The following is a 24,851-nucleotide window of genomic DNA, read 5'->3' as shown; positions in this document are numbered from 1 at the left end:
GGGGCGGATAAAACCCCTGTATAGAGTCAACAATTGTGCAGGGGCAAAGAAGGAACGGAGTCGGCTTAGCACACCCAATCGCTTGGAAGCAGATTTGAGTCTGTTGTTTTAATGGGAGGGGCACTAACCCTCTGCCAACTCACTTGCTGACAACTAAGGAATATTTATGGGTTGGTTATATGGTTACCATCCAGTGTTATAATGGTTCCCTGGCGAACACAAAGCTATTAGACTTGTCACACAATGTAAAGCTACCTGAAAAGGAAAGAAGAATAATAAAAAGTGACAGGAAAGAAGGAAGAAATAGGAAGATAGGAGAGCAGACACAGAAAAAGAATGAAAAAGGTGAAGGAAGAAGAAGGGAGCATTTCCAGTGAGTGGATGATGGTCGCCACCACTTACCACTAATTAACAGTACAGTAATAATAATTGCTTCATTTTGTTTCATTTTGAACCCCTACATGCCGGGGCTTTAATTATGTCGCACGCTCCTCCCTACGGGGGATATCCATGACGGAAAAAAAATACCCTTACTTTAAACCCTAATAGTGTATCTGCCAAACTACTGTATAATAGCTAAAGAAAACTACTGTATAAAAGCTAGAGAAAAAATTAACCCGAGACGTCCCGTCGACGTATGGGTACGTTGCAACATTTTGCATTTGCCAGTCCCGTCAACATACTGGTATGTTTTGCAATTGCAAGGTCCCTAATTTGCACAATTTTCAATTTTCATGCATGATTTTTCGTACGTATACACGGGACACCTACCTCTATTTCTCTACAAGATGCCAAGCAGGGACAATGCCTTAACTGCATAACCTCCCCCCCCCCCACGCCATTGTCTCGGCAATCATCTGTTACCAGTGACCTGGCCAATAAAGACATTCAGGGCCAGGGTGATTCCCCAATCGATGACAATGTGGAGGACAAAGTTTACATAGCATTAGCGGAAGAAACAGTCAGAAATGATGATCAGGTAATGTGGCAAAAGAAGGTCAGGAATGGTGATGAGTTAGTGAGTGAAACAATGCTTATACTGTAAAGCCTATATTACTGTTTGAAAACCAATATACAGGTACTCTCATACTACATATAAATTCGTTCCAAATAAATAAATAAATACCGTTTAGGAGTGGTATGGAATAGTTATCCTCCCATAGAACTCGTTTTCTTTGCAGCCAGCCTGATAGAAAACCCTTTAAGGTAAGGAGGTACTCCTACCTGTATCGAGTATTTTAAACCTCAGGTGAGCGATTTCTCTATGAATTTTCGATGTTTCTCACCAAAAGCGGAGGTTTTAGCCAAAAAAAAAAAAAAATTCCAAAAATGGTCGGGACTGGGGGGTGTCGGAGGTGCGAAAGTGGTCGGGACGTGACGGGTTAAGGATACATAATACTCATCAACTCTTCCTCTTTCAAATGAAAGTATCCCAACATCTCAAGGTGGTCCTGTCGATGAGTAAGGATAAGTTAAAGTTCAAAGGGTGACAGGAAGACGCATGCGGTTATACACGTCAACCGGCGTTGGTCTGTGCCCAAAATCGTGACGGCTATACACATCAACTGGCACACAGGGGTTAAAGGCTCCAACATGCTTGCATGCATCAGCCTTGGTCGCCTAATGGCAGCTCTCCATGCTGTTTGATCTCTGGCAGCCTCCCTATTCAGTCCTTGATCCCTGAAATCGCACTTGATGACCTCGTCCCAGGACTATTTCGGTCTGCCTCTCGCAACCCTACTCCTAACATTAACACTTCTCGCTTTCTGCACCCAATTATCATCCCCCATCCTCTCCACTTGCCCAAACCATCTTAATCTATCTCTCATCATCAAAACATCAATACAGTCCAGTCCCATCCAACCTCTTAAGTCTTCCATCATAAACCTAGCCCCCCCAGGCCTCGCACTCAAGGATGCACTGCACATCCACCTAATCAGTGTCATTTCTGTACGTCTGAGCCTGCGAACATCCCCTTCCATTACTGTCCAGGTCTCACTACCATACACTATTACACTCCTAACACATGCTGCATACAAATATCCCTTAGCACAGAGGAAGAACCCTCTCAATGTCAGAAGAGACAACAGCTCCCTAAACTTACTCCAACCACTCCTCATTCTTGCCACTCCAACCCCACGTCCAGCACATAACATGCCTCCCAAATAACAGAACTCTTTCACACACCTGACAGACTCACCAGCAAGATCAATCCTTTCATGCCTGACAATCTCCACATGCTCTCCCCGACATATTACACACATGAAATCAGATTACCTCACAGTCTACCTCTAATACCACTAAATCTCTTTTGCACCCACATATCACAAACACTACACAAGATGGAATTACTTTCCACACCCTTGTGGCAAACCACACATGGCCACTCCCCCTCTTCTTTGACATTACTGCCACCTGCCCTAGATATCATCACTCTTGTTTTATCTGCATTTACTCTCAAGCCCTTGTGTACCACATCATCTCTCTACTTCCTAAATCTTTCATCCGCCTCCCTTTCACTCCCTGCAATCAACATCAAATCATTGGCACACAGAATCTCCCATGAGAGTCAATTTCTGAAGTCATGTGAGAGGGCTTCAAGTACCATGACAAACAACGAGGGGCTCAAGACTGACCTCTGATTCACAGCAACAATCATGGAAAATTCATCACTCAAATCTCCATCCACTCTTATCTGCACTCTTCAATCCCCAGTTTTCTCACTGCCCATTTCACCATCACTAAAGACTCTGTCAAAGGCCTCCAAATCAACAAAAACGAAATACATATCCCTTTTCTTTCCTATGTATTTTTCCTCACATTGTCAAACAATGAATAATAATAATTTATAATAATAATAATAATAATAATAAAAATAATAATAATAATAAAAATAATACTAACAGTAATAATAATCCATTCATCCATCCATCACCCATTCCTACAGTACGTTGCCCCACGAGAAGTGTAGGAGCCTGGGGCTATGCAAGTTGGTCCTGACATTTAAGATGAGAGTGATCAGCCTCACTCATCTCTGAGTGGCATTACTTGAGCAATAAACCCCAACCACCCCTGGGATACACCTGGTAAACTTACACAGGCTCAATCTGATTGGAGAGCCTTAATTATCCACTAAACCACCAGGTGGCATAATCTGGTTATACTGTATAATAATAATATAAATAATAATAATTATAAGAGTAATAATAATAATAATAATAATGGTAATAATGGTTATAATAATAATTGGTGGTAGGTAGAGGCACTCACCATCCACTCACTCAATTTAGTGCTACACTTGGGTGCCTGCCCTTTCCTCTCTTCCTTCCTTCCTCTTCTGTCTTTCTTTCCTTCTTTCTTTCCTCTTTCTTCTGTCTACTGGTGACTCTAAGCTGAGTGACAAGCCAAATGGTTTCCTGTACACCAGGAAACCATTTACCATGCTGAGTGGTAAAAATTTAACCAAATTATTGGCTCCTGGTGGTTTTGTGAGTAATTAAGACTTTCCAATCAGATTGAGCTGGAAAAGGTTTATATCCAAGGGATGGTTGGGGTTTATTGCTCACGTAATGCCACTCAGGGATGAGTGAGGCTGGTCTCTCTCATCTTAATTGTCAGGACCAACTTGCTTAGCCCCAGGCTCCTACGCTCCTCATCGGGCAACACAGGATTAGATGATGATGATGATGATGATGATGATGCAATAATAATGATAATAATAATAATAATAATATCTATCCATCCATCCACCTTGCAATCCTATGTTGCCCCATGAGGAGCGTAAGAGCCCGGGGCTAGGCAAGTTGGTCCTGACATTTAAATGAGAGTGACCAGTCTCACTCATCCCTGAGCGGCATTACGTGAGAAATAAACCCCAACCACCCCTTGGTTATAAACCTTCACCAGCTCAATCTGATTGGAGTGCTGTTATTACTCACTAAACCACCAGGCACCATAACTTGGTTATATGGTTACCACCCAGCACAGTAAATGGTTTCCTGACATACAGGAAACCATTTGGCTTGTCACTCAGTGTAGAGTCACCCACAGACAGAAGGAAGAGGAAAATATGAAGGAAACAAAGACGGAAGAGGAAGGATGGAGGGCATGGAATAAAGATAGGAAAGGTCTGGCCCCTGAGAGCACCACTAAATTAAGTGAGTGGATGGTGAGTGCCTCCACCAACCAATAAGAAAGCACTTCATAAAAAAATTGGTGATATTTCTGTCAATCTATCTACAGCCAGATGCTATAAGCCCGTAAGAGGTGTCCGTTTGTCTGTGAGGTAGGGTTTTACAGGGAGAGGCACTAACCCTCCGCCAACCCACTTGTTGACACATAGGAAACACGTATGGGTTGGTTATATGGTTACCATCCAGCAATGAAAATGGCTTCCTAGCTTACAGGAAACCATTAGCTTTATCACTCAATGTAAAGCTACCTGAGAAGGAAAAAAGAGTAATAAAAAGTGACAAGAATGATGGGAGAAACTGGAGGAGAGGATGACAGAAACAGAAAAAGAATGATAAAAGTGAAGAATGAAGGCAGCATTACATCCAGTGAGTGGATTAAAATATAATAATTAAATGATTTAACATACTTTTTCACTGCAATTGTTGGTACAATTAATTAATGGGAAGGATGCACCTGAAGAGCATTATTTGGTTGGAGACTGGTGAGCTTTAGTCGTAAGTCACAATGCTCTTCCTGGTTCAGTCTGTCCTCTGCTTTGTTACATTTGCACGGCTAAAACCAGCTTCAACCATGTAAGAACTTGGGAATGCAAGTAAAAATGGCTTAACCACTGCACAAACCCAGAGGTAATTAGCAACAGTATTTATTCCTGTACATTAGGAAACCATTTACTATGCTGGGTGGTAACCACATAACCAAATTACGAAGCCTGGTGGTTTAGTGGGTAACTAAGGTGCTTCAATCGGACTGAGCCTGTGTAGGTTTATATCCAAGGAATGGTTGGGTTTACTGCTCACATACTGCCACTCAGGGATGAGTGAGGCTGGTCACTCTCATCTTAAATGTCAGGACCAACTTGCCTAGTCCCGGGCTCCTACGCTCCTCATGGGGTAACCTAGGATTGGATGATGGATAAATGGATGGATTTACATATTCAGGTCTTTAGTGAAAAAGTTTCTAAAGCAGGGATAGAACTTGTATGCAGCCTTCCTGGGTTTGGAGAAAGCATATGACAGGGTGGATAGACAAGGATGTGGAAAGTGTTAAGAATACATGGAGTAAATGTGAAATTGTTGAATGCCATGAAGAGTATGCATGACGGTGCTAAGGCTGCAGTGCGTGTGGATAGTGAACTGAGTGAATTTTTCTATTTGAAGGTTGGATTGAAACAGGGATGTGTTATGTTTCCATGGCTGATCAATCTGTATATGGATGGGGTTATAAAAGAGATGTAATGTAGGACTGGAATTTGGAGTGGCCCTAATGAGAGAGGGCAACATTTGGAAACTTCCAGTACTGTTGTTTGCAGATGATACCGTGTTTTTAAGTGAAGACGAAGGGGAGCTGCAAGGTTTGGTGAATGGGTTTGGGAGAGTGTGTAAGAATCAGAATTTAAAGGTGAATGTAGGGAAGAGTAAAGTTATGGTCTTCAAGAGAAATGAAGTCACTGAAAGTACAGTGAGGTTGGATGAGGAGGAAATGGAAAATATGAGTGCGTTTAAGTACTTTGGTTGTGCAATGAGTAAGGATGGAAGTTTAGAGGGTGACACACTTAAAAGGGTACAACGAGGAAGAAAAGTTGCTGGTTCATTGAAAGCAGTGATAAGAAACAGGGAAGTGAGCATGGAAGTGAAAAAGTTACTGCATGACAGTACCGTGATACCAACTATAACGCATGGAAGTGAAGCTTGGACCTTGTTGGAGGGACACAAGTCAAACTTGCGAGCAGTGGAAATGAGTTATTTGAGAGGAGCATGAGGAGTCACATGGAGAGACAGACTGACAAATGAAGAAGTGAAGAAGCATTGCTGTGTGGATGTGGATGTGATAGGAAGCATTAGGAGAAACACACTGAGGTGGTTTGGCCATAGGGAGAGGATTGAGAGCAAGAGACTGACAAGGAGAGTGTATGTGAGTGAGGTGGAGGGGGGAAGGGGGAGGGGAAGGCCAAGAATGAGATGGAGGGATGGAGTGGAGAGGTGTATGAGAAAGGGGGGTGTAAGCTGGGAGCAGGGTAGTGAAATGGTGGGGGTCAGTGCAACATGGAGGAAATATTTTTGTGGCCACCCCTTATGGGATTAAGGCATCTGGCAATAGATAGACAGATTTACATTGCTCCAATTGTCACTGAGGCTTTTACTTCTGAACAATGCTTTTGCTTCAAGGTCCCCAGTAATATCTATAAGTCCATCCATCCATCATCCAATCCTATGTTGCCCCATGAGGAGTGTAGGGTTCTTCCTGTAACTGAGTCAATCTGCATTTTTTATTTCCAAATCGAAAGGCATAAGAATCCAGTAAGGCATGTGCATATTCTCCATGTTCTCAAAGTGTAATTTAAAGTCTTCCTTTAATTATGTCATGGTGCACTGTGAATATCTCAAGGTCACTATCTGAAATATTTTAATTTTCTTCTGATTGACATAAGGTTTAAAAATACTGGAAATTTCTACAGTGGGGCCTCGCATCTGGCATTTTTTTATCTTGCGGTTTCATATCTGGTGTCAGGTAGAAACTTTCCAAAGCCCCACATATGGCAAAGCGGCCTCGCATCTGGCGAGCACTTGCCATATGAAATTCCGTGTGTATCCAGCTCGGCACTTGTCAGCCATCTTGTGATGACACCATTGTGTACGCTGCCACCACACAGACCACAGCTACCACCTTGCCTGACTAGTTTTTATGCCTGGTTCTTGTGTCTGGTGGTGTTCAGCCAGAACTTGTTACAATAGTACGATGGTGACCTTGGGAGAGATGATGAGGCAACGACCCAGGCTGCCGCCCAGTAGTTATTCATCAATCAATAACCCACCCACACTTTTGGCCCAATAAAACATTCCTGAACTTGATACTGACGAGTTTTCAATTCCTTTACGCACGGTTTAAATCAAATCATGGCAACATCAGTCTGTTTGTGTGTTATGCACCTACTAATGATGCACTCGATGAAAGGAAAGACACATTTTATGAAAAGTTGCAAGAAGGAGTAGGAAGGGTACCTAGACATGATGTTTTGATCTGTGTTGGAGACTTTAATGCAGTAATGGGCTGTTCAAATGAGGGATTTGAGGCATGTATGGGTAAGATGGGAGTTGGTAGTAGGATGAGTGAAAACGGAGTGAGGTTTGGAAGCTTCTGTCTAGCAAATGACTTAGTCATCGGGGGCACACTCTTTCAGGATTGCAATATACACAAGACAACTTGTGTGTCGCCATGTGGAAAATATAAAAATCAGATTGATCACATCGCTATCAGTAGGAGGCATAGAAGTTCTCTGCTAGATGTTCATGTTAAACAGGGAGCGGATATTGGTAGTGACCATTAACTCAGCATTGCAAAAATAAGGTTTAAACTTAAAAATCAGAAATCTGGTGTTGGTAGATACGATATTGTTAAGCTTAGAAGGGAAGGAGAAGAAAAGGAGGAATTCAGATTAGAATGAAGAAATAGGTTTTTGGTGTTGGAAACGTTGGAAGAGGGGGAGAGAAGTGTAGATGAGATGTGGGAGGATGTGAACAAAGTTTTGCATGAGATTGCTGAATGTACGATTGGAAGGAGACATAGATTCAGGAGAAAGAAATGGATATCAGAGGAAACGTGGGATATGATAAAAAAGAGAGGTGAGGCTAAATTGAGGAGATGCAATGCGTTGATGAACGAGAGATTGAATTAGCAAGAGCTGCGTACTGGAGTTTGAATTCAGAAGTAAGAAGGTTAGCTACGAGAGATAAAAGAAGATGTGTGGATGAAAAGGTTGCAGAGACTGAAATCTTAATAAACAAAAATGATGGACAGAGTCAAAGAATAGCATATGAATCGATTAGAGAACTGAGTGGTAATGCAGGTAAACGCAAGGAAATACCAGTTAGAGACAGGGAAGGAAATTTATTGACCAAAGATGGAGATATTAAAAATAGATGGAAAGAGCATTTTGAGACAGTTCTTAATAGACCAATACCACCAGAAGAGGATATACCGTCTGCTCAGGAAGATTTAAATATAGAAACAGGAGAGTTGAGTCTTGCAGAAGTGGAGAAAGCAGTAAAACAGTTAAAGAATAATAAGGCACCAGGGGAGGATGGTTTATTTCCGGAAATGTTTAAAGTGGAGGGGGATAGATTAATAATGATCTTGACCAAGCTATTCAATAAGATATGGGTGACGGGGTTACTACCATCAGTTTGGAAGAATGGTGTAATTGTTAAAGTTCCGAAGAAGGGAGACCTGAGTGAATGTGGTAATTGGAGGGGAATCTCTTTGTCACCGATAGCTTTGAAAGTTTTCAGTAGCGTGTTGTTAAATAGGTTGGAGCCGGTGGTTGAGGGTATTCTGAGGGATGAACAGGCTGGTTTTAGAAAGGGACGTGGTTGCAATGATCAGATCTTTATAGTTAGGCATTTGATGCAGCAAGTTAATGAAATGAGAGTACCGTTAAGTCTTTGTTTTGTTGATTTTGAAAAGGCTTTTGATAGTGTTTCGGGAGAGACTATGGGGAAGATCATGAGACATTATGGAATACCAGAGGAGTTTATGAGGGTCATTATGAACATGCATGAGGACACATTTTGTAAAGTTATGGTTGATGGTTGTCTGAGTGATTCGTTTGAAGTCAAGTCCGGAGTAATTCAAGGTGGTGTTCTATCGCCTTTACTATTTATATTGGTCATTGATTACATTATGAAACGCGTTGGAACAGAAACCGGTGCAGGTATACTTTGGGGAGAGAACAGGAAACTTTTGGATTTAGATTATGCAGATGATATAGTTTTGATTTGTGATGGGCCAGAAGAGATGCAGAGAGTGTTGGACTGTTTGGTGAGTGAAGGTCGCAAGGTGGGTTTGGTTATTAATTGTGGAAAAACTGAAATAATCAATATGAATATGGAAAATGCGCAGGAATGTGTAATTGGAGGTATGGTTGTAAAGCAAGTTGATAGGTTTAAATATTTAGGTACTTATTTAGCCAAGGATGGTTCTTTGAACTTTGAATTCAAGGAAAGGTTAAAGAAGGCTAATCAGGCAATGGGAATGCTTAAAAATATTTGGAATAATAACAATTTTTCTGTGCATACAAAAATCAAACTTTATAAGGTAATGGTTAGGAGTATCTTAATTTATGGACACAAGTCTTGGTACAGCACAGTGACTATGGAAAATAAATTCTTGGTGTTTGAAAACAAAGCACTTAGAAGAATATTAGGAGTTAAGTGATGGGAAAGGATACCAAATAGTAGAATTAGAGAAATAACGGGAGTGCAGCCGGTTGATGAATATGTTAGGTTCTCACGATGGAAGTGGCTAGGACACGTGTATAGGAGACAGGGAATAGTACGAGGTACACCAGGGTGGGTGGCACTTGGTAGGAGAGGTAGAGGAAGGCCAAAAGAGACGTGGGTGAGGACAATGAGACGGGAAGCTGGAGATGAGTGTTGAGGAGATCTTGAGGAGTTAGCACAAGATAGGATGTGGTGGTGTGAGTTCATCGAGGCCCTATGCATCCCCGAGGGTGCTACAGGAAATGATTGATTGATTGATTGACTTATTTATATTGACATTTAGTATAATATGATCAAATTCCTTAGGATAAAAGTACAAAAATATGTAAAATAGGGTATGGCGGTAGGTGGGGGGCTCCCCATCCACTCACTCGACGCAGTGCTGCTCACGTGTGTCTGCCCTTTCCTCTCCTCCCTCCATTCCTTCCATCCTCTTCTGTTTTACTTTACTTCATTCTTTCCTCATCCTTCTGCCTAAAGGTGACTTTACACTCCCTCTTTTGTCTTTCTTTCCTTTATTCTTTTCTCTTCCTTCTGCCTGTGGGTGACTCTACACTGAGTGACAAGCCCATTTACTACACTGGGTGGTAACCATACAACCAAATTATGCCGCCTGGTGGTTTAGTGGGTAATTACAGCGCTCCAATCGGATTGAGCGAGTGAAGGTTTATATCTAAGGGGTGGTTGGGGTTTATTGCTCATGTAATGCCACTCAGGGATGAGTGAGGTTGGTCACTCTCATCTTAAATGTCAGGACCAAATTCCCTAGCCCCGGGCCCCTACGCTCCTCATGGGGCAATGTAGGATTGGATGGTGGATGGGTAACTTTTGGGTGGCAAAAGACTCCTGTTAATTTTTCCCCATTTAAAGTTTGCCCCAGATCTGGTGGTTTCGCATCTGGTGCGATTTTTTTAGACTACTGTATTTGCCAGATGTGAGGATCCATTGTACAAGCCAATGAAGCTTTGAATAGGCGTACTTTGGTTGGGAAGTCTAATAGGGTTCTCTTGGCCTGAATAATCATAACATCCTTACCCTACAGATATTTCTGTACTTCATTAAATTTTGAATATAGGTCTACCAAACAGAACAGAGAAATCTTACACTTTTTAAGTCTCCACATAGTGATGGGTTTAGATCTGCTTGAAACTGCACAGCTGAGCTGTCAAGTCTTTGCAAATTATCACCCCAAGACACCTAGGCGGTGGCTCAATCGGTAGAGAGGTGGCCTGCAGTCCTACCGGACCTGGGTTCATATCCCCGCTGGGGCAGGGAACACTTTAAGGATTTGAATTTCATGAAATCAGACTTTACTGATCTACCAGAAGACCTGCCGACATGTTGTAAAAATACCCCCGCTAATACCAATACACCAGTCCCATATGAGACGGTGGGTGTTAGCGCTGAAGTGGTACATGTAGAGATGTGTATGGTATGTAGGACGACTACTGGGCCTTGAGAGCAGGCTGTGAAGCCTATGTCCAGAGTCGGACACATTTTATTTATTTAAAAAAAAAAAAAAAAAAAAAAAAAAAAAAAAAAAAAAAAACTCCGTGTGCAAAAGTAATTGTTTCAGAGTTTCATCATTCTTTTCACAAAGCACTGCAAACAGCAAGCAGAGCAGTGAAAAGGCAGGGGACAGGGCAACATGGAAGCAATTTACTTGTGGCCACCCATTACATGATTAAGGTGTCTGGCAATAGACAGATTGATAGATAGACTGCAAACAATTGCGAGTTGAGTGGATATGCTTTGACTTTATTATTCTGAAATACATTTCCAAGGCATCATGCAGTTCACCACTGAGTTTCTTGGCTAAAAGATGGCATATGTGTACTATACAATGAACAATATGTACATCAGGTACATTTTCCTTGAGTAAAGTGGCAAATCCACTGTAGTGGTCAACCACTGCTGATACACCATCAGTAGCCACTGCAGTAATATTGCTGACGGGTATACTATGCTTCTCCAAATACTCCTCCAAACACCGAAAAACTGTCTCACCTCTTGCATCAGCTTTAACCCCTAAAAGACTGGCATCAGAATGGTGTGCCATACACTTAGGATGGGCATAATCAGCCAAATGTAAACACAAATTTAAACCTTTATGAAAACATAATGAGTAATGCTAGAGTAAAAAAATGAGGTACCAATGGAAAGCACATACCTTCAGGAGAGAGGTGGCGTTAAAACTACCTGAACTTTCACTGGACAGGCAGTGATCTTAGAAGAAGATGTACTAAAATCACTGTTTTTCACTCCCATGACTGCTATCCGGAGCTTACCACACTCCGATTTTCACAATAAATTATTATTCAACATTGCACATAAAATAAACACTGTGTGATTACTGCAGTAGTTATAATTCACTGCCCTGGCACTGGCACTACCACACACCTGCAGTGAAATACATTAGCAAAACCATTTTACAACACTTTCCCAATAAGCTGGACACTCAGTATTATACAGTAATAATAAATGATGATAACATCACAAATCACATCACTGTCATGTCACTGTTACTGCAATGTAAGGGCTGCCATTTGCTTCACTCCCTTCTCATACTCCTGGCCCTGCCTCATCAAAGGCCCTTTGCCCTTGCCCTCAGATGTTGCAGGTAGTGGCGGCATACTGACATGTTCACTATCACTATTGCCTTCTACAGCAAGAAATGATGGCTCGTCAGCACTGTGCATTACACCACTCTCATTTCCCCAAAATGACACACTCTTCACTGTTTTATCCAGCTTCTGGTCAACAAATTCATCACCAAGCAGCTTTGGATGGCCCCCAGAAATGATCTTAATTGGTGTGGATGTGGATGGGCCTGATCCATGTGAATCATCGGGTGCCAAGCGAAGGGAGGAGATCAAGCAAAAGCGTGACATCTTCAATGTCACAACACCAGACAAAAACTGGTGAGTCACAGGGTATGCGGGTGCAATACAGTGCAGGGGTGGTCGTGGGGGTCTGTTATTGTCATCCTTCTCCTCCACAGAACTTGGGAAGCAACCTCAATGCCCACGCTAGTTTGAAAAAAGGCGTGACCGCATATGTGGACACCAGTCTTTTAGGGGTTAAGATACTTGGGAAACAAAAATTCATCAACAAAGCACTTTTGACTTGGACTGTAATTTCTCACATAGGTCATAAGAATATCTGAACTGCTGAAAGTTGACTCATCGAGTTGGAGAGAAAACTTGGGAGTGTTGAAGCTCAGATGTCAAAGCTTTTTTCACATCATTGGCCATCTCATCGTCACTGTTGCATTGTACTGGCACTTAATGGCAGACATTTTAGAACAGGTTGAGAGTCTTTCTTCATTACAGTTTCAATCACCTCTTTAACTGCTGGAATTATGGTCTCCTCATCAACTGTATGTAATTTTCCATTCTTTGTTATGGTGAGATAAATACTCTATCATGTCTTCAGTCCTCCTATATTATCAACACTGGAAGGTGCTTTGAAAAATGTTTTTAAATTGGTTGACTTTTTATTTTTTCTTTCAGTGCCTTAAACTTAAAGAAGATCATTGTTTTTCTTATCAGACTGAGCTCTTTCAAGATGGTCTTTTATCTTCACAGGTTTCAAGGCATCATTACTGAAAGTCTTTTCACATAATAGGCACACAGACATTATTTCATTGGTGAACAAACTGATGGGTCCAAATTTCAAATATTCCTGTGAACACTGCTGGCACTTCCTCTTGGTATAAGCAGCTGTTATTATGTTTGTTAGTAGAGGCACAGTAATCACTTCACTAACACCACTCCTATCGTTATCGGTGCTGAAAACGTACTGACTCACCAGAGTCCATGTTCCTATGTGGTGGGGGGAGTACACTCAGTATGGGAAGTCAACAGGAATACTACACATACTGTACATATATCCTTCCTGGGACAGGAGAGACAAGAGACAAGGGGGAGGGTGGGAGGTACGAGGGGCAGGGTACAGATGAGCATGAAGTAGACGGGACAAGAGATATGAAGAGCTCGTGTGTACAGTAAAGACAGTTAATATGTTTATTCAGTATTAGTAAAAATACAGTACTGCATATGACAGAAGAATATCAAAGTAATTCATCTAAGTAAAAGAAACATCATAATGGTGTGGTCACATCATGTGATTCTGGCTAATGATAAATTATCATTTTGTTTCAATAAAACTACAGTATTCTGAAATATATGATAAACACTAATTATATATAAATCATGAAGCAATAACTCATAATTTATCGCACGACATTCTTTGTATTTTATTTAAATTCCTTACATGCATTCTGGCTTTCAACCTCAGTACACTGATCCCCAATCAACCTTCCATCATTCATCAACCCCCTTTTGACCCCCCAGCCATTTATAGACCCCTTGGATTGTCCCATCGACCCCTGGGGGTCAATATTGGCCACTTTGGGGACCCCTGTGTTAGACTAAAGCTAAAAGTTGCCACTACACAGTGCTCCTGTCACAATCACGTTACACCAGCATGTTAGTGAGCTATTTAAAAAGTTCGGTTTCTTTTGGATAGAACTTGTATTTCTCATAAGTCAACGGGATGAACAGGAATAAGAAAAGAAAGCATGAATGGAAAACCATCATCACTTCCCACTGAAATAAAGCATTTAAAATTTTCCACAACATAGTTGGTCACTTGCAATGGTGGGTAGGGAGAGGAGGGCATCAATTAATTGAACATTTCAACTTTACTTTCATGACATCTGTGAGGTGTAGCTAAATCTTAGAACTGTCTAAAATCAGTATTATCCTAACCTTACTTCACATTAATATACAGTAAAGGGTGGATAGGATCCACCTGGAAAAAAAGAGCATTAATGCCAAGACCCAGTAATATAGGACTACATCTGTTCATCTCACCATTCAGACCAAAATTTGGCTCTGTCTCACAGCATTTACCATTCACACGCAACTCCATGCTGTCATCTACATTTGTTGGGTAATTAATTTAAATTAGGAAACACTACTTATAACCAACATTGAAAAGGAAAACTAATGTCTAAAACCATGACTGCAATGGAAACAAACTTCCAACCAAAACCAAGGCTGTTGTTGTTGTTATTGTTGACCAACCCATCTGTCTGGCCAAGCAGACCCATCAACCTTGGGCATGTGACTGCCCCTGCAGGGCCGTCCCATGCACTGAACCGATGTTCCATTGTGGCTGATAGCACCTTGCCCCAGCGAAGTGGGAAGAATATTGTGGAGGTTTAGTTCCTGGATGGATGTTTTTTTTTTTTTAATGTGTCTGACTCTGGGCATAGGTTTCACAGCCTGTTCTCAAGGCCCAGTAGTCCTTCCTACATACCATACACCTCTGCATGTCACCACTTCGGCGCTAACACCCACCGTTCATATTGAATACATGCTAGGGCTGTCTCATACAGGACTGATGTATTGCTATGAGCAGGGGTATTTTTACGACATGTTGGCAGGTCTTCTGGTAGATCAGTAAAGTCTAATTTTTATGAAATTCAAATCCTTAAACTGTTCCCTGCCCCAGCCGGGATTCGAACCTGGGTCCTGTAGGACTGCAGGCCACCTCTCTACCAAACAGGCAATTGGTATACAGTATCTGATAGTTTGTTATATATCTGATAGGGACCCGCTATACCAGTGCTTGGGTCGGTATATACGTAAAATGGTACAGCGGGTACCCCATATATGACAAGTTATAGGATACCAATAAATTAGCACTGTATGGGTTTGGCCTGTGTTCTTTGACATATAATAGACTAAAATGCTATACAAAACTAATGCTGGTCCTCATTTTAATAGATAATGATGAAAGGGGGAGGAAATGCCATGCTTGGCTTTGGTACTTAAAAAATTTACCCAGCAGGTTGTCAGATGTGCTCCCTATACCAGACCTTGGATCAGTACATAAAAAAAGTTGTGGTAGGGTCAAGAGGTCCATTATATTCAAAGTCTGGTATAAATGGGTTCAATAAAGCAAGGTCTCACTGTTTATCCAGAACCAACATCATTCTCATCATCATCATCATCCTACCTATTTTTCTTACTTCAGGAGAGAGTAAGGAATAGCCACAATGCAGAGAGAAAGATGGCACAAAAGAGGGGAAACTATCAACAACATGTGCAGTGAAATAAGTCAGATACTAAGTCAGAGTCCCCCAAATCCTGGCTCTACCTCATACAACAGACTGTTTGCATCCTGTATTTCACTTTTCTTTATATCATATATGTGCTCCACACTACCTTCATTTCTGAGTCAATCTATTAAGTATTAAAAAAAGGAAAAAGAAAGAAAGAAAAAAAGGAGAGTGCTAAACCCTTGTCATGTGCTCCTTCAGACATATTTCATCCTACCAACTCGAACCCCTTTCAGTTCCCAAACTCCCCAACTTCCAAACTTCGTTTCCTCAAACATTAACTTAGCATATCCATTGACCTCCTTGGCCTTTCATGCTTCATCCCAACTTCAAACTCTCTACTATACCCTTTTACCTAACAAAACTAACCTTATTCTTCCCCATGACCATACCATCTAAGCAAAAGTAAAATGCCCAAAACTAACGCTGCCATGGAAATTATTTATTTGAAGCTAATATTGCAAAGGAATGCTAAAACGAAACAAAACCTCCCCACTGGAAAGTAAAATGATTGTCAAACCACTTACCGAATCCTTGATTTGGTTGATGTGGTAGGTGATGCCCCCCTCGCGCTTTACCTTCTCCAAGTGGGTCCTCTCAGGATCACCGGCTGCCAGCACTGGTTTCTCAGGATCAGCCTGGCAGGGTTGACAGAGATGAGTAAATACAGTTAAGCCTCATCATAAGTCATGGATGAAATCTAAAATATTAGAACTACTACTACTACACTGGTACAGCACTATTATCATCTCTTATCCATCTATCTACAGCCAGATGCCCTAATCCCAGGGGTGCTGCCCATAAACTATCTCACTGCCCTGTTTTGCACCACTAAGCAATCCTCCCTCCAACCTGTACCACTTTCATTCATATACTGTACCTTTCAACCTCATCCCCTGTCTTCCTTTCCCACTCCCCTTCCACCTTACTCACATACAAGTACAGTACAGTACTCTCACAGTCAATCTCTATCATAAAAATACACTTTGCCCAATCAACAGCATATGACTGAGAGTACCTTAACCTAATCCACTATAGTAAACCACATCTAAACTTCTAACATATTTCTGGCACTGAAAACTGTGGAAAACTGAAAAATCAGCTTTCTAATCAGAAATGGAACTTTTATGAAATCACAGTGGATTTAATAAAAAATAAATATATAATTTTACATGAGTGACATATAATGATGGCATTCTGTATAGGCGGGTTTCATAAATCAGGAATGTGTTCTACTATAAACCATCAGGAAACATCACTCCTGCTCGAAGAGTTAACAGAATATAACCCCTTCCATTCAGGCAGCCACTCCTAAAGTACATTAAGCAGGGATAGCAAGAGTAATACAAAAATACTTCAATGGGTTAAACTCTTACACAGTTTCACATTGTGCACTGAGTCATCTTCTGTCAAGGACTTCCATTTTATTAATCTTTCATCCCCTCACTTTCTCAACAATAATCACTTTACTCTTATATACAATCCCTTCCACCCTCTCTCAACAACAGTCAATTTATTCTTATATGAATTCCTTTTCACCTTCTCTCTCCCTATGGCTAATCTACATTCACTGTCATTCTCTCTCTCTCTCTCTCTCTCTCTCTCTCTCTGTCTCCACCCTTAACTAAATTAGCTTTTATCCCCTCTCTCAACAACTTTTATTATATTCACTTTCACCCCCTCTCTTAACAACTTTACTTCAGTGTACAGTCAATTTATCTTCTCTATCAACAACTTTACTCATCAAAATTTTTCTTAATCTTCTCTCTACAACATAAATACTTTATTTATAGTCACATTCTTTTTTACTTTCAACAACTATACTTTTAACTATCATCACATCTCTCAACAACTTTACTCTCATCTTCATAAATCCACTTTTACCTGTCTGTAGAGATCTTATCAACATTCACTTTCTCTTTCTTTCTGTACAACTTAACTCTTCTCTTCATACACATTCACCTTCTTTCTGTACAACTTTGCTTATATCTCCATTCATAGAATGGATATGGAAGATGTGCAGATTGGCCTGAGAGGAAGGAAAGTCCTAGTGGATTGGAAGTCAGGTATAATCATTCTCCTGTACAAACGAAAAAGAGAAAAAGAAGTGTGTGATAATCATAAGGGCATTTATTTTCTTAGTGTAACTTACTGACCAAGTTAGGGAAATAACAGAGGAATTAGTTGGAGAAGAACAGGGAGGTTTTAGGAAGGGAAGAGGTTGTGTTGTTTGGATAATCATTCTTAGGTCTTTAGTGGAAAAGTTTCTAGTGAAGGGTAAGAAGTTGTATGCGGCCTTCATGGATCTGGAGAAAGCATATGACAGGGTGGATAGACAAAGACTGTGGAAAGTATTAAGGATATATGGAGTAAATGGTAAGTTTCTGAATGCTGTGAAGAGTATGTATCAGGGTGCTAAGGCTGCAGTGTGTGTGGATAGTGAACTGAGTGAAATTTTCTATCTGAATGTTCAATTGAAACAGGGATGTGTCACGTCCCAATGGTTGTTCAATCTGCGTATGGATGGGGTTATAAAAGAAATACAAGATAGGGCAGTGGATGTTGGAGTGGCCCTAATGAGAGTGGGCAGTGTTTTGAAATTCCCTGTACTCTTGTTTGCAGATGATACTGTATTGTTAAGTGAAGATGAGGGGGAATTGCAAAGGCTTGGTGAATGAGTTTGGGTGTGTGTGCAGGAAACAGAATCTAAAGGTGAATGTAGGGAAGAGTAAAGTTATGGTCTTTGGGAGATGTGAAGTCACCGAATGTACAGTAAGGCTCGATGAGGAGGATATGTAAACTGTGGGTGCATTTAAGTACAGTACTTAAGTAGTGTGATGAGTAGGGATGGAAGTTTAGAGGTAGAAGTGCCTGAAAGGGTATAACAGCAAAGAAAGGTTGCTGGTTCTTTGAAAGCAGAGATAACAAGTAAAACGGTCTCACTGAATGACAGTATTGTGATACCAACTCTAACATATGGAAGTGAAGCTTGGACTTTGTTGGAAGGAAATAAGTCAAGAACAAGAGCAGTGGAAATATGCCATTTGAGTGGAGCATGTGGAGTTACATGGAGAGACAGACTGACAAATGAGGAAGTGAAGGAGCACTGTGGTGTGGATGTGGATGTAATACAAAGCGTTAGGAGAAATACAGTGAGGTGGTTTGGCCATGGGAAGAGGATGGAGAGCAAGAGACTAACAGGGAGAGTGTATGTGAGTGAGGTGGAGGGGGGGAGAGGGAGGGGGAGGCTAAGAATAAGAGTGAAAGAAGGAATGGAGAGGTATATGAGAGAGGGGTGTGTGAGCTGGGAGCATGGCAGTGAAGTGGCATTGCACAGGGAGACTTAGAGGCAATCTGTTTGTGGCCATCCCTTATGGGATTGAGAAGTCTGGCAGTAGACAGACAGATAGACTTTCACTTGCTCTCTGTAAAACTATACTCTTGTCATTTGCACCACTATACTGTACAATAACAACCGCTTTACTCTTACTTTTTTTTTTTTTTTTTTACGTGTCTGACTCTGGGCAAAGGCTTCAAGGCCTATTTCTTGGGGGCAGTGACCTATCCCAAGGCCCAGTAGTCCTCATACACCTCCACATGTCACCACTTCGGCGCTAAAACCCACCGTCCATATTGAATACATGCTAGGGCTGTCTCATGCAGGACTGGTGTATTGGTATTAGCAGGGGTATTTTTACAACATGTCGGCGAGTCATCTGGTAGATCAGGAAAGTCTGCTTTTAGGAAATTCAAATCCTTAAACTGTTCCCTGCCCCAGCCGGGATTCAATCCTGGGTCCATTAGGACTGCAGGCCGCCTCTCTACCGATTCAGCCACAGCCTCTCTCAAGAACTTTTACCTTAACCCAGCTGTATATTCTTTCTTACTTCAATTCCATCAACTCTTTAATAATTATACTAACTAAAAAGTCTTCAAAGGAGCCCAAGAATGTTAATATTGGAGCCAATAACACTCTTATGGTTAAGAATAGTCTTCTATTCCAGCTAATGCAAAATTTCCAGTCACCAAGCCTGAGTGTTAACCCTCTCACGCAAGATAAGTTTTGGTAAGTTTTCTGGCGCACGATTTTATCCGCCAGGTCACCAGGCCCGGCTGCCCGTGCGGCAAATAACACATATTCTCGCCTTATTTTCGCCACCCAAACATCAATATACTGCCATGAAACCTATCTCATCTTATTCGTCGATGTTTGTTCTACCTGATAAGCACCACAAAAAAAACAGGAAAACACGAATAAAACAACATTAGGCGGCTGTGAATAAACATTTCGCTACGTCAATTTCACTTCCCAACATCACCATTCGAATGCTTTCCATCATACAGGAAACTGTTATTAGAAGTTTTGATAGAGAATTTCATCAGCTTTCTAATGAGAAATCCGGTTGTGATAAGATTTGTAGTTTTCGAGAAAATAGCCAAAAACTGAAAGCCATTTTTGAAAAAAAAATTCAGGGAGCTTTTAAGTTTTCCCACACACCTTATGTTTTTATTGCATAATATTACACAGAATTTCACGAGCTTTCTCATGAGCACCCCCCGGTTTCGATATGCCTCATAGTTTTCGAGTAAATCGTCTAAAATGACTGGATACTCACAGCCGTGCGTCACTTTCGTGATGCACGCACAATAATCATTATATTCCCGTCTTTTCGTCAGAGATATTATATTGTTATGTCCTGAACATACGTAGAATTCATTGATCTTTATCATGGTTCTTACGGGAAATCGATACGTACAAGAGTTTTGGTGTACAGCGTAATTGGACGACAAACGCAGAGTACTCCTCCTCGCCAACAGGCGAGATAAAAACATTCTTTCCCTGCCTCACCCACACCTACATATTTTTGCTCGTAAGGTTTTATCATTTTCTTTTTTTTACTCAAAGTATACACATAAAATATCATAAGGTTTTTGATAGTGCTCTCAGAAACTGGACATGACCACTAGTCTTTCTGCTAGGTACTGATACTGAAGCTGAACTTTCTTCCATCTCATATGTGTGTAGGTAAAAAACAATACTTATTTGCATAAAAAATATAGAACTATAGAAATACAGTAATCCCTCTGCTTTCCGGACGCCCACTTTCCGGACATCCCCACTTACCAGACATAATCGTCCCGGGATCCAATATTCCCAAAATGGTCCGAAAACCGCAATAAATTTGAAAAAAAAAAAAAAATCCCACCCGTAATTTGAACTTGGCATGCACGGTGCGGGACACCTTTGTTGTGGTGCGTCATTCCTCTGACGTCCGCTAGAGCGCTCTTTGCCTACGAACACTCTAGCTGAGGAGACGGAGAAGCGTGTACCTGGCCGCAAGCTCTCCAAGCAACGGCTATCTGCTTTGTGTTGTGCCAATGCTAACGGCATGCACCGGCTTAAGCCCGTTATTGTTGGCCGTGCAAAGCAGCCTCGGTGTCTTAGTGGGGTGATGGATGTCCTTCCTGTCGTCTGGTACCATTCCTTGAAGGCATGGTTCACAGCCCACATCTTCAAAGACTGGCTCCACCGCCATTTCATCAAGGAGGTCATACATTACCAGATGGAGAAACTGGGAATCCCACGCGACCAGGTAAAGGCCCTCCTTCTCCTCGACAATGCACCTGCCCACCCGTGCGACAAGGACTTGGTGGCTGAGAATGGTCGCATTAGGTGCATGTTTCTGCCACCTAATACTACTGCTCTCATCCAACCAATGGACCAAGGAGTGATCGTGGCAAAGAAGTGCCTATACCGACGGAAGTTCCTGGATGAGGTGATGGTTGTTCTCGAGGACGAGGACGAGCGCAGGGAGGGACGGGACACGCGAGACCAGCGGACTTTGGAAAACATTCGCCGCTACAACATCAAGTCTGCCATTTACAACTGGGCCAGTGCATGGAAGGAAATCCCTGTCAAGACTCTAGAAAACGGTTGGTCTCGTCTGCTTCTCGGAACAGATGTGGAGCACGATTTCCTAGGTTTCGACGTGGATGACTTCCATGCATGTCTACGTGCGCACAGCGACGATGTTGATGTGGACGAAGTGCGTGAGTGGTTGGATGACGATGAGGGCGATCCTGGGTATCAGACCCTGTATGATATTGAGATCGCATCTTCAGTTGCAGGTGTCAGTACCCAGCTTGAAGATTCCAATGAGGACGGAGACGATGATGCGGACTCCTCTCAGCATAACACAACTCCAACCATCCCCAAGCTGAGCGCGCTCCAGGAACACCTAGAGTTCGTTCTGGACTACCTGGAACACCCGGACTGCAACAGGGAGATGGGGCCCTCGGGACTTGTGGAGGAAGTGCGTGCTTTCAGGCGGCGCATCATAAATCGTCAGAATCGTCGTTCCTTGCGTCAATCAACGATTGACAGCTTTGTCAGGCCTGTGACCCCTGCTGTGCCCAGCCCTGGCTCCGAGCCACAGCCCAGCACATCAGCCATGGTGGAGTCACCGCTCGACGTGAGTTTGCGTCTATCTTCTGGGCCATCTGCAGTGGGTACGCCATCACCACGACCCAGCGACGCACCCCTAGGTCACCTCCCAGCGATACTCTCAGACTCTGACAGTGATTAAACGGCAAGAACTTCTCCATTAGACCACACGGGAATTTAGTGTTGTGCAGTGAAAGAAAAACAATACATACTGGAAATTTGAGTGAAAAGAAAAAATTTTTGAACTAAATTTAACATAAATAAACTTGTGATTTGTTTTGAAATTGGTTTTATGAGTGGAAAGACTTAAAGTGCAGAGTGCAACACTTATTAAGTTACAATGGAGCATAAGTAAGACAAGAGTGCGCAGTGTGAAGAGAATAGACTTCTGAGTGCGAATGACTAAGTTAAGTGCAAGACTTCATGAACAGTGTACTGCAAGTGCTTCAGGAAATCCTTCTTACTGTCAGAGTCTGAGAGGAGGCGGTTATTCATCGAGATGGCCATGGACTTGCTGTAAGTAGGCAGAATGTTTCATACTGTTCTGTACTGTATTTTCCATACTGTACTTACCTCAAACACCTCATTTCACTCTTTTATGTCCCTTATTGGTGTGAATATGTAGTGTCTTAGGTGCTATGCATGTGCAGTAGGGGGGTGTTTTTCTGAGTTAGGCTAGGTTAGGGTCCATAACTACCAGTCCAGGAGCTAGGGACTTGTAAGTACCCAGAAAGTTTAATATTGTATAAACCTACCTCAAAAACCTCATTTTATGGTTCTTTTGCATTTATTTCAGTCTTTTATGTCCCTTATTGGTGTGACTTGGGTCTTAAATAGGTGCTATAAATGTCCAGAGGGAGTTGTATAGGTGTTTTTCTGAGTTAGGGTCCATAATTACAAGTCCAGGAGGCTGGTGTCCACTATCCAGACAGGACCACTTTCCGGACATGCCTTTGGCTCTATTACGTCGGACAGTGGAGGGATTACTTAGTTCAATATACATATCAACAAAATACGGATAACTCACTTCCTCCAAGGGTGTTGAGATGCTGGCAGGAGCTTGATGGATTGCTGGAAGATGAGTAGTTATGTAGTGTGTGAGCATGTGTGTATGTGTGTGTGTGGGTGTGTGTGTGTGTGTGCGTGGGTGAGTGTGTGTGCGTGTGTGTCTGTGGCTGTGGCGTATTTTCTTCTCTCCTTGCGATACATTTGCCTAAAACACATGCGATGCACACAATTGATTTCTCCACGAACAATCACTGCACAACATACGTATATATATGTGGCTGTGGCATACTTCTTTTCTCTGATACTTGCACTATATTTTTGCTAAGTCAGTCAATGCATGCAACATTTCTTGGTGAACAATCGCTGCACTATTTTATATGTATGTTTCACACTAAACCATACGCAATATAGCACTGTCTGAGACTGGTATAATACCTTTTCACTGAATTCTGTGACTGTGTGGCGTATTTGTTGTCTCTGATACTTGCGGTAGGTTTGAGCTAAGTCAGTCAATACATGTAATATTTCTCGGTGAACACTCGTTTCACTACTTTATACGTATGTTTCACACTAAACCATACACAATATAAAATACTATTACATGATTCCATCCCAACCTCCTCTATTCTTCCCTTCCTGACTCTATGGAGTACATGACTGCTTGTTTCCTTAGTAACTATGGCATAACTTTATGGCATACATAATGCCTGCTATTGTAGGTCAGTATTTCACTAATCCAGGCACTATATATTTCACAAAATGTAAGTACTGGCTTCACTATAAAGGTAAAATACTCACATCATTTATAGGCAGCGTGAAGCAGAAGGGAAACCCCGTTATAACAAACCACACTCCTGTCTCTAGGCCTAACGGCTGAAAATGAACCCCAATGCTTTACAAACAATATATCTATGTTCCATAGACACAATCACTTCACATTATAGTAAAAAACACTGTACAATCACAATATTTCAATAATGGCTTCTGCCTCGGGTGGGGTGGGGGGGGAAATGGTGGGTTTAAAGGGACGACTGACAGCTGTGCATCCCTCCAGCCCAGCTGCTCATGAGATACTGAGGTTTTTCTACTACGCACTGTCTCATCAGAGCAGTCACAGTTTTGCTAATGCTTCACCTTGGGACAAACACGCGCACACTTGAATGCACCAAAATTTGACGCAAATCGGCCGAAAACTTAATTTTTGGCGAATTTTTTTGTGCTTAGGCACGCGATTTGTGTGATCGTGCTTCTTCCTACAAAACTACATGGAACGCAATTCGCGTGACTGTGCCGGAGAGGGTTATATTTATATTCACCTTTCAGATAGAATATTATGTTAACAGCAAACAGTTACAGCCATGAGATACTATCCTATGCCCCTAACTGCATTTAACAGATGGAAAATTCCTAACGCTTTAAACCATGGCAAAATACTGCACAGCTTCCTCAAACTAGAGCTGTAACACTGTACTTCCCCAGGTATGCGGTATGAGCACATAGCTGGCTCAGGGAAGGTGGATGCTCTTACCTTGTATAGTCCCGGGTCACCCTTCAGCAAGCTGTAACACCCGTTACCCCAACAAAAAGGCAGTAGGTATGTCGTTACCATTGTCCCAGCAGGAACTAATATGGAAATGACATGGGAGGTCAAGGCCTAGCAGCTGGCCTTACACAACAATCCCAGGTGGGGACCTTGACCACATTTACCATGTCGTCAAACTCCAGGCTAAGATTACTACTCATGAACATCTCCTATACACAACTCATCCTCTTGGGGGCTATGCTTCCTCCTTTTTCC

At 41.9% G+C, this 24,851-nt stretch overlaps 1 protein-coding gene across 2 annotated transcripts in view; it reads right to left on the bottom strand.

Annotated features, from left to right (window-relative positions):
- The window catches only part of LOC145417381 (putative oxidoreductase YjmC), a 295,734-nt gene that overhangs the window by 13,261 nt on the left and 257,622 nt on the right, over positions 1–24,851 (bottom strand). For both annotated transcript variants that reach the window (XM_080286058.1, XM_080286059.1), the window contains exon 9: positions 16,128–16,238. In XM_080286058.1, the coding sequence (XP_080142184.1) occupies positions 16,128–16,238 (111 nt within the window). The remainder of the gene's footprint in view (positions 1–16,127; positions 16,239–24,851) is intronic.

Source organism: Coenobita brevimanus, chromosome 110 (assembly GCF_032717465.1).
Source record: "Coenobita brevimanus isolate Jiangsu-jjx chromosome 110, ASM3271746v2, whole genome shotgun sequence".
NCBI classification, from domain to species: domain Eukaryota; kingdom Metazoa; phylum Arthropoda; class Malacostraca; order Decapoda; family Coenobitidae; genus Coenobita; species Coenobita brevimanus.
This window is presented reverse-complemented; position numbering and strand designations above follow the sequence as displayed.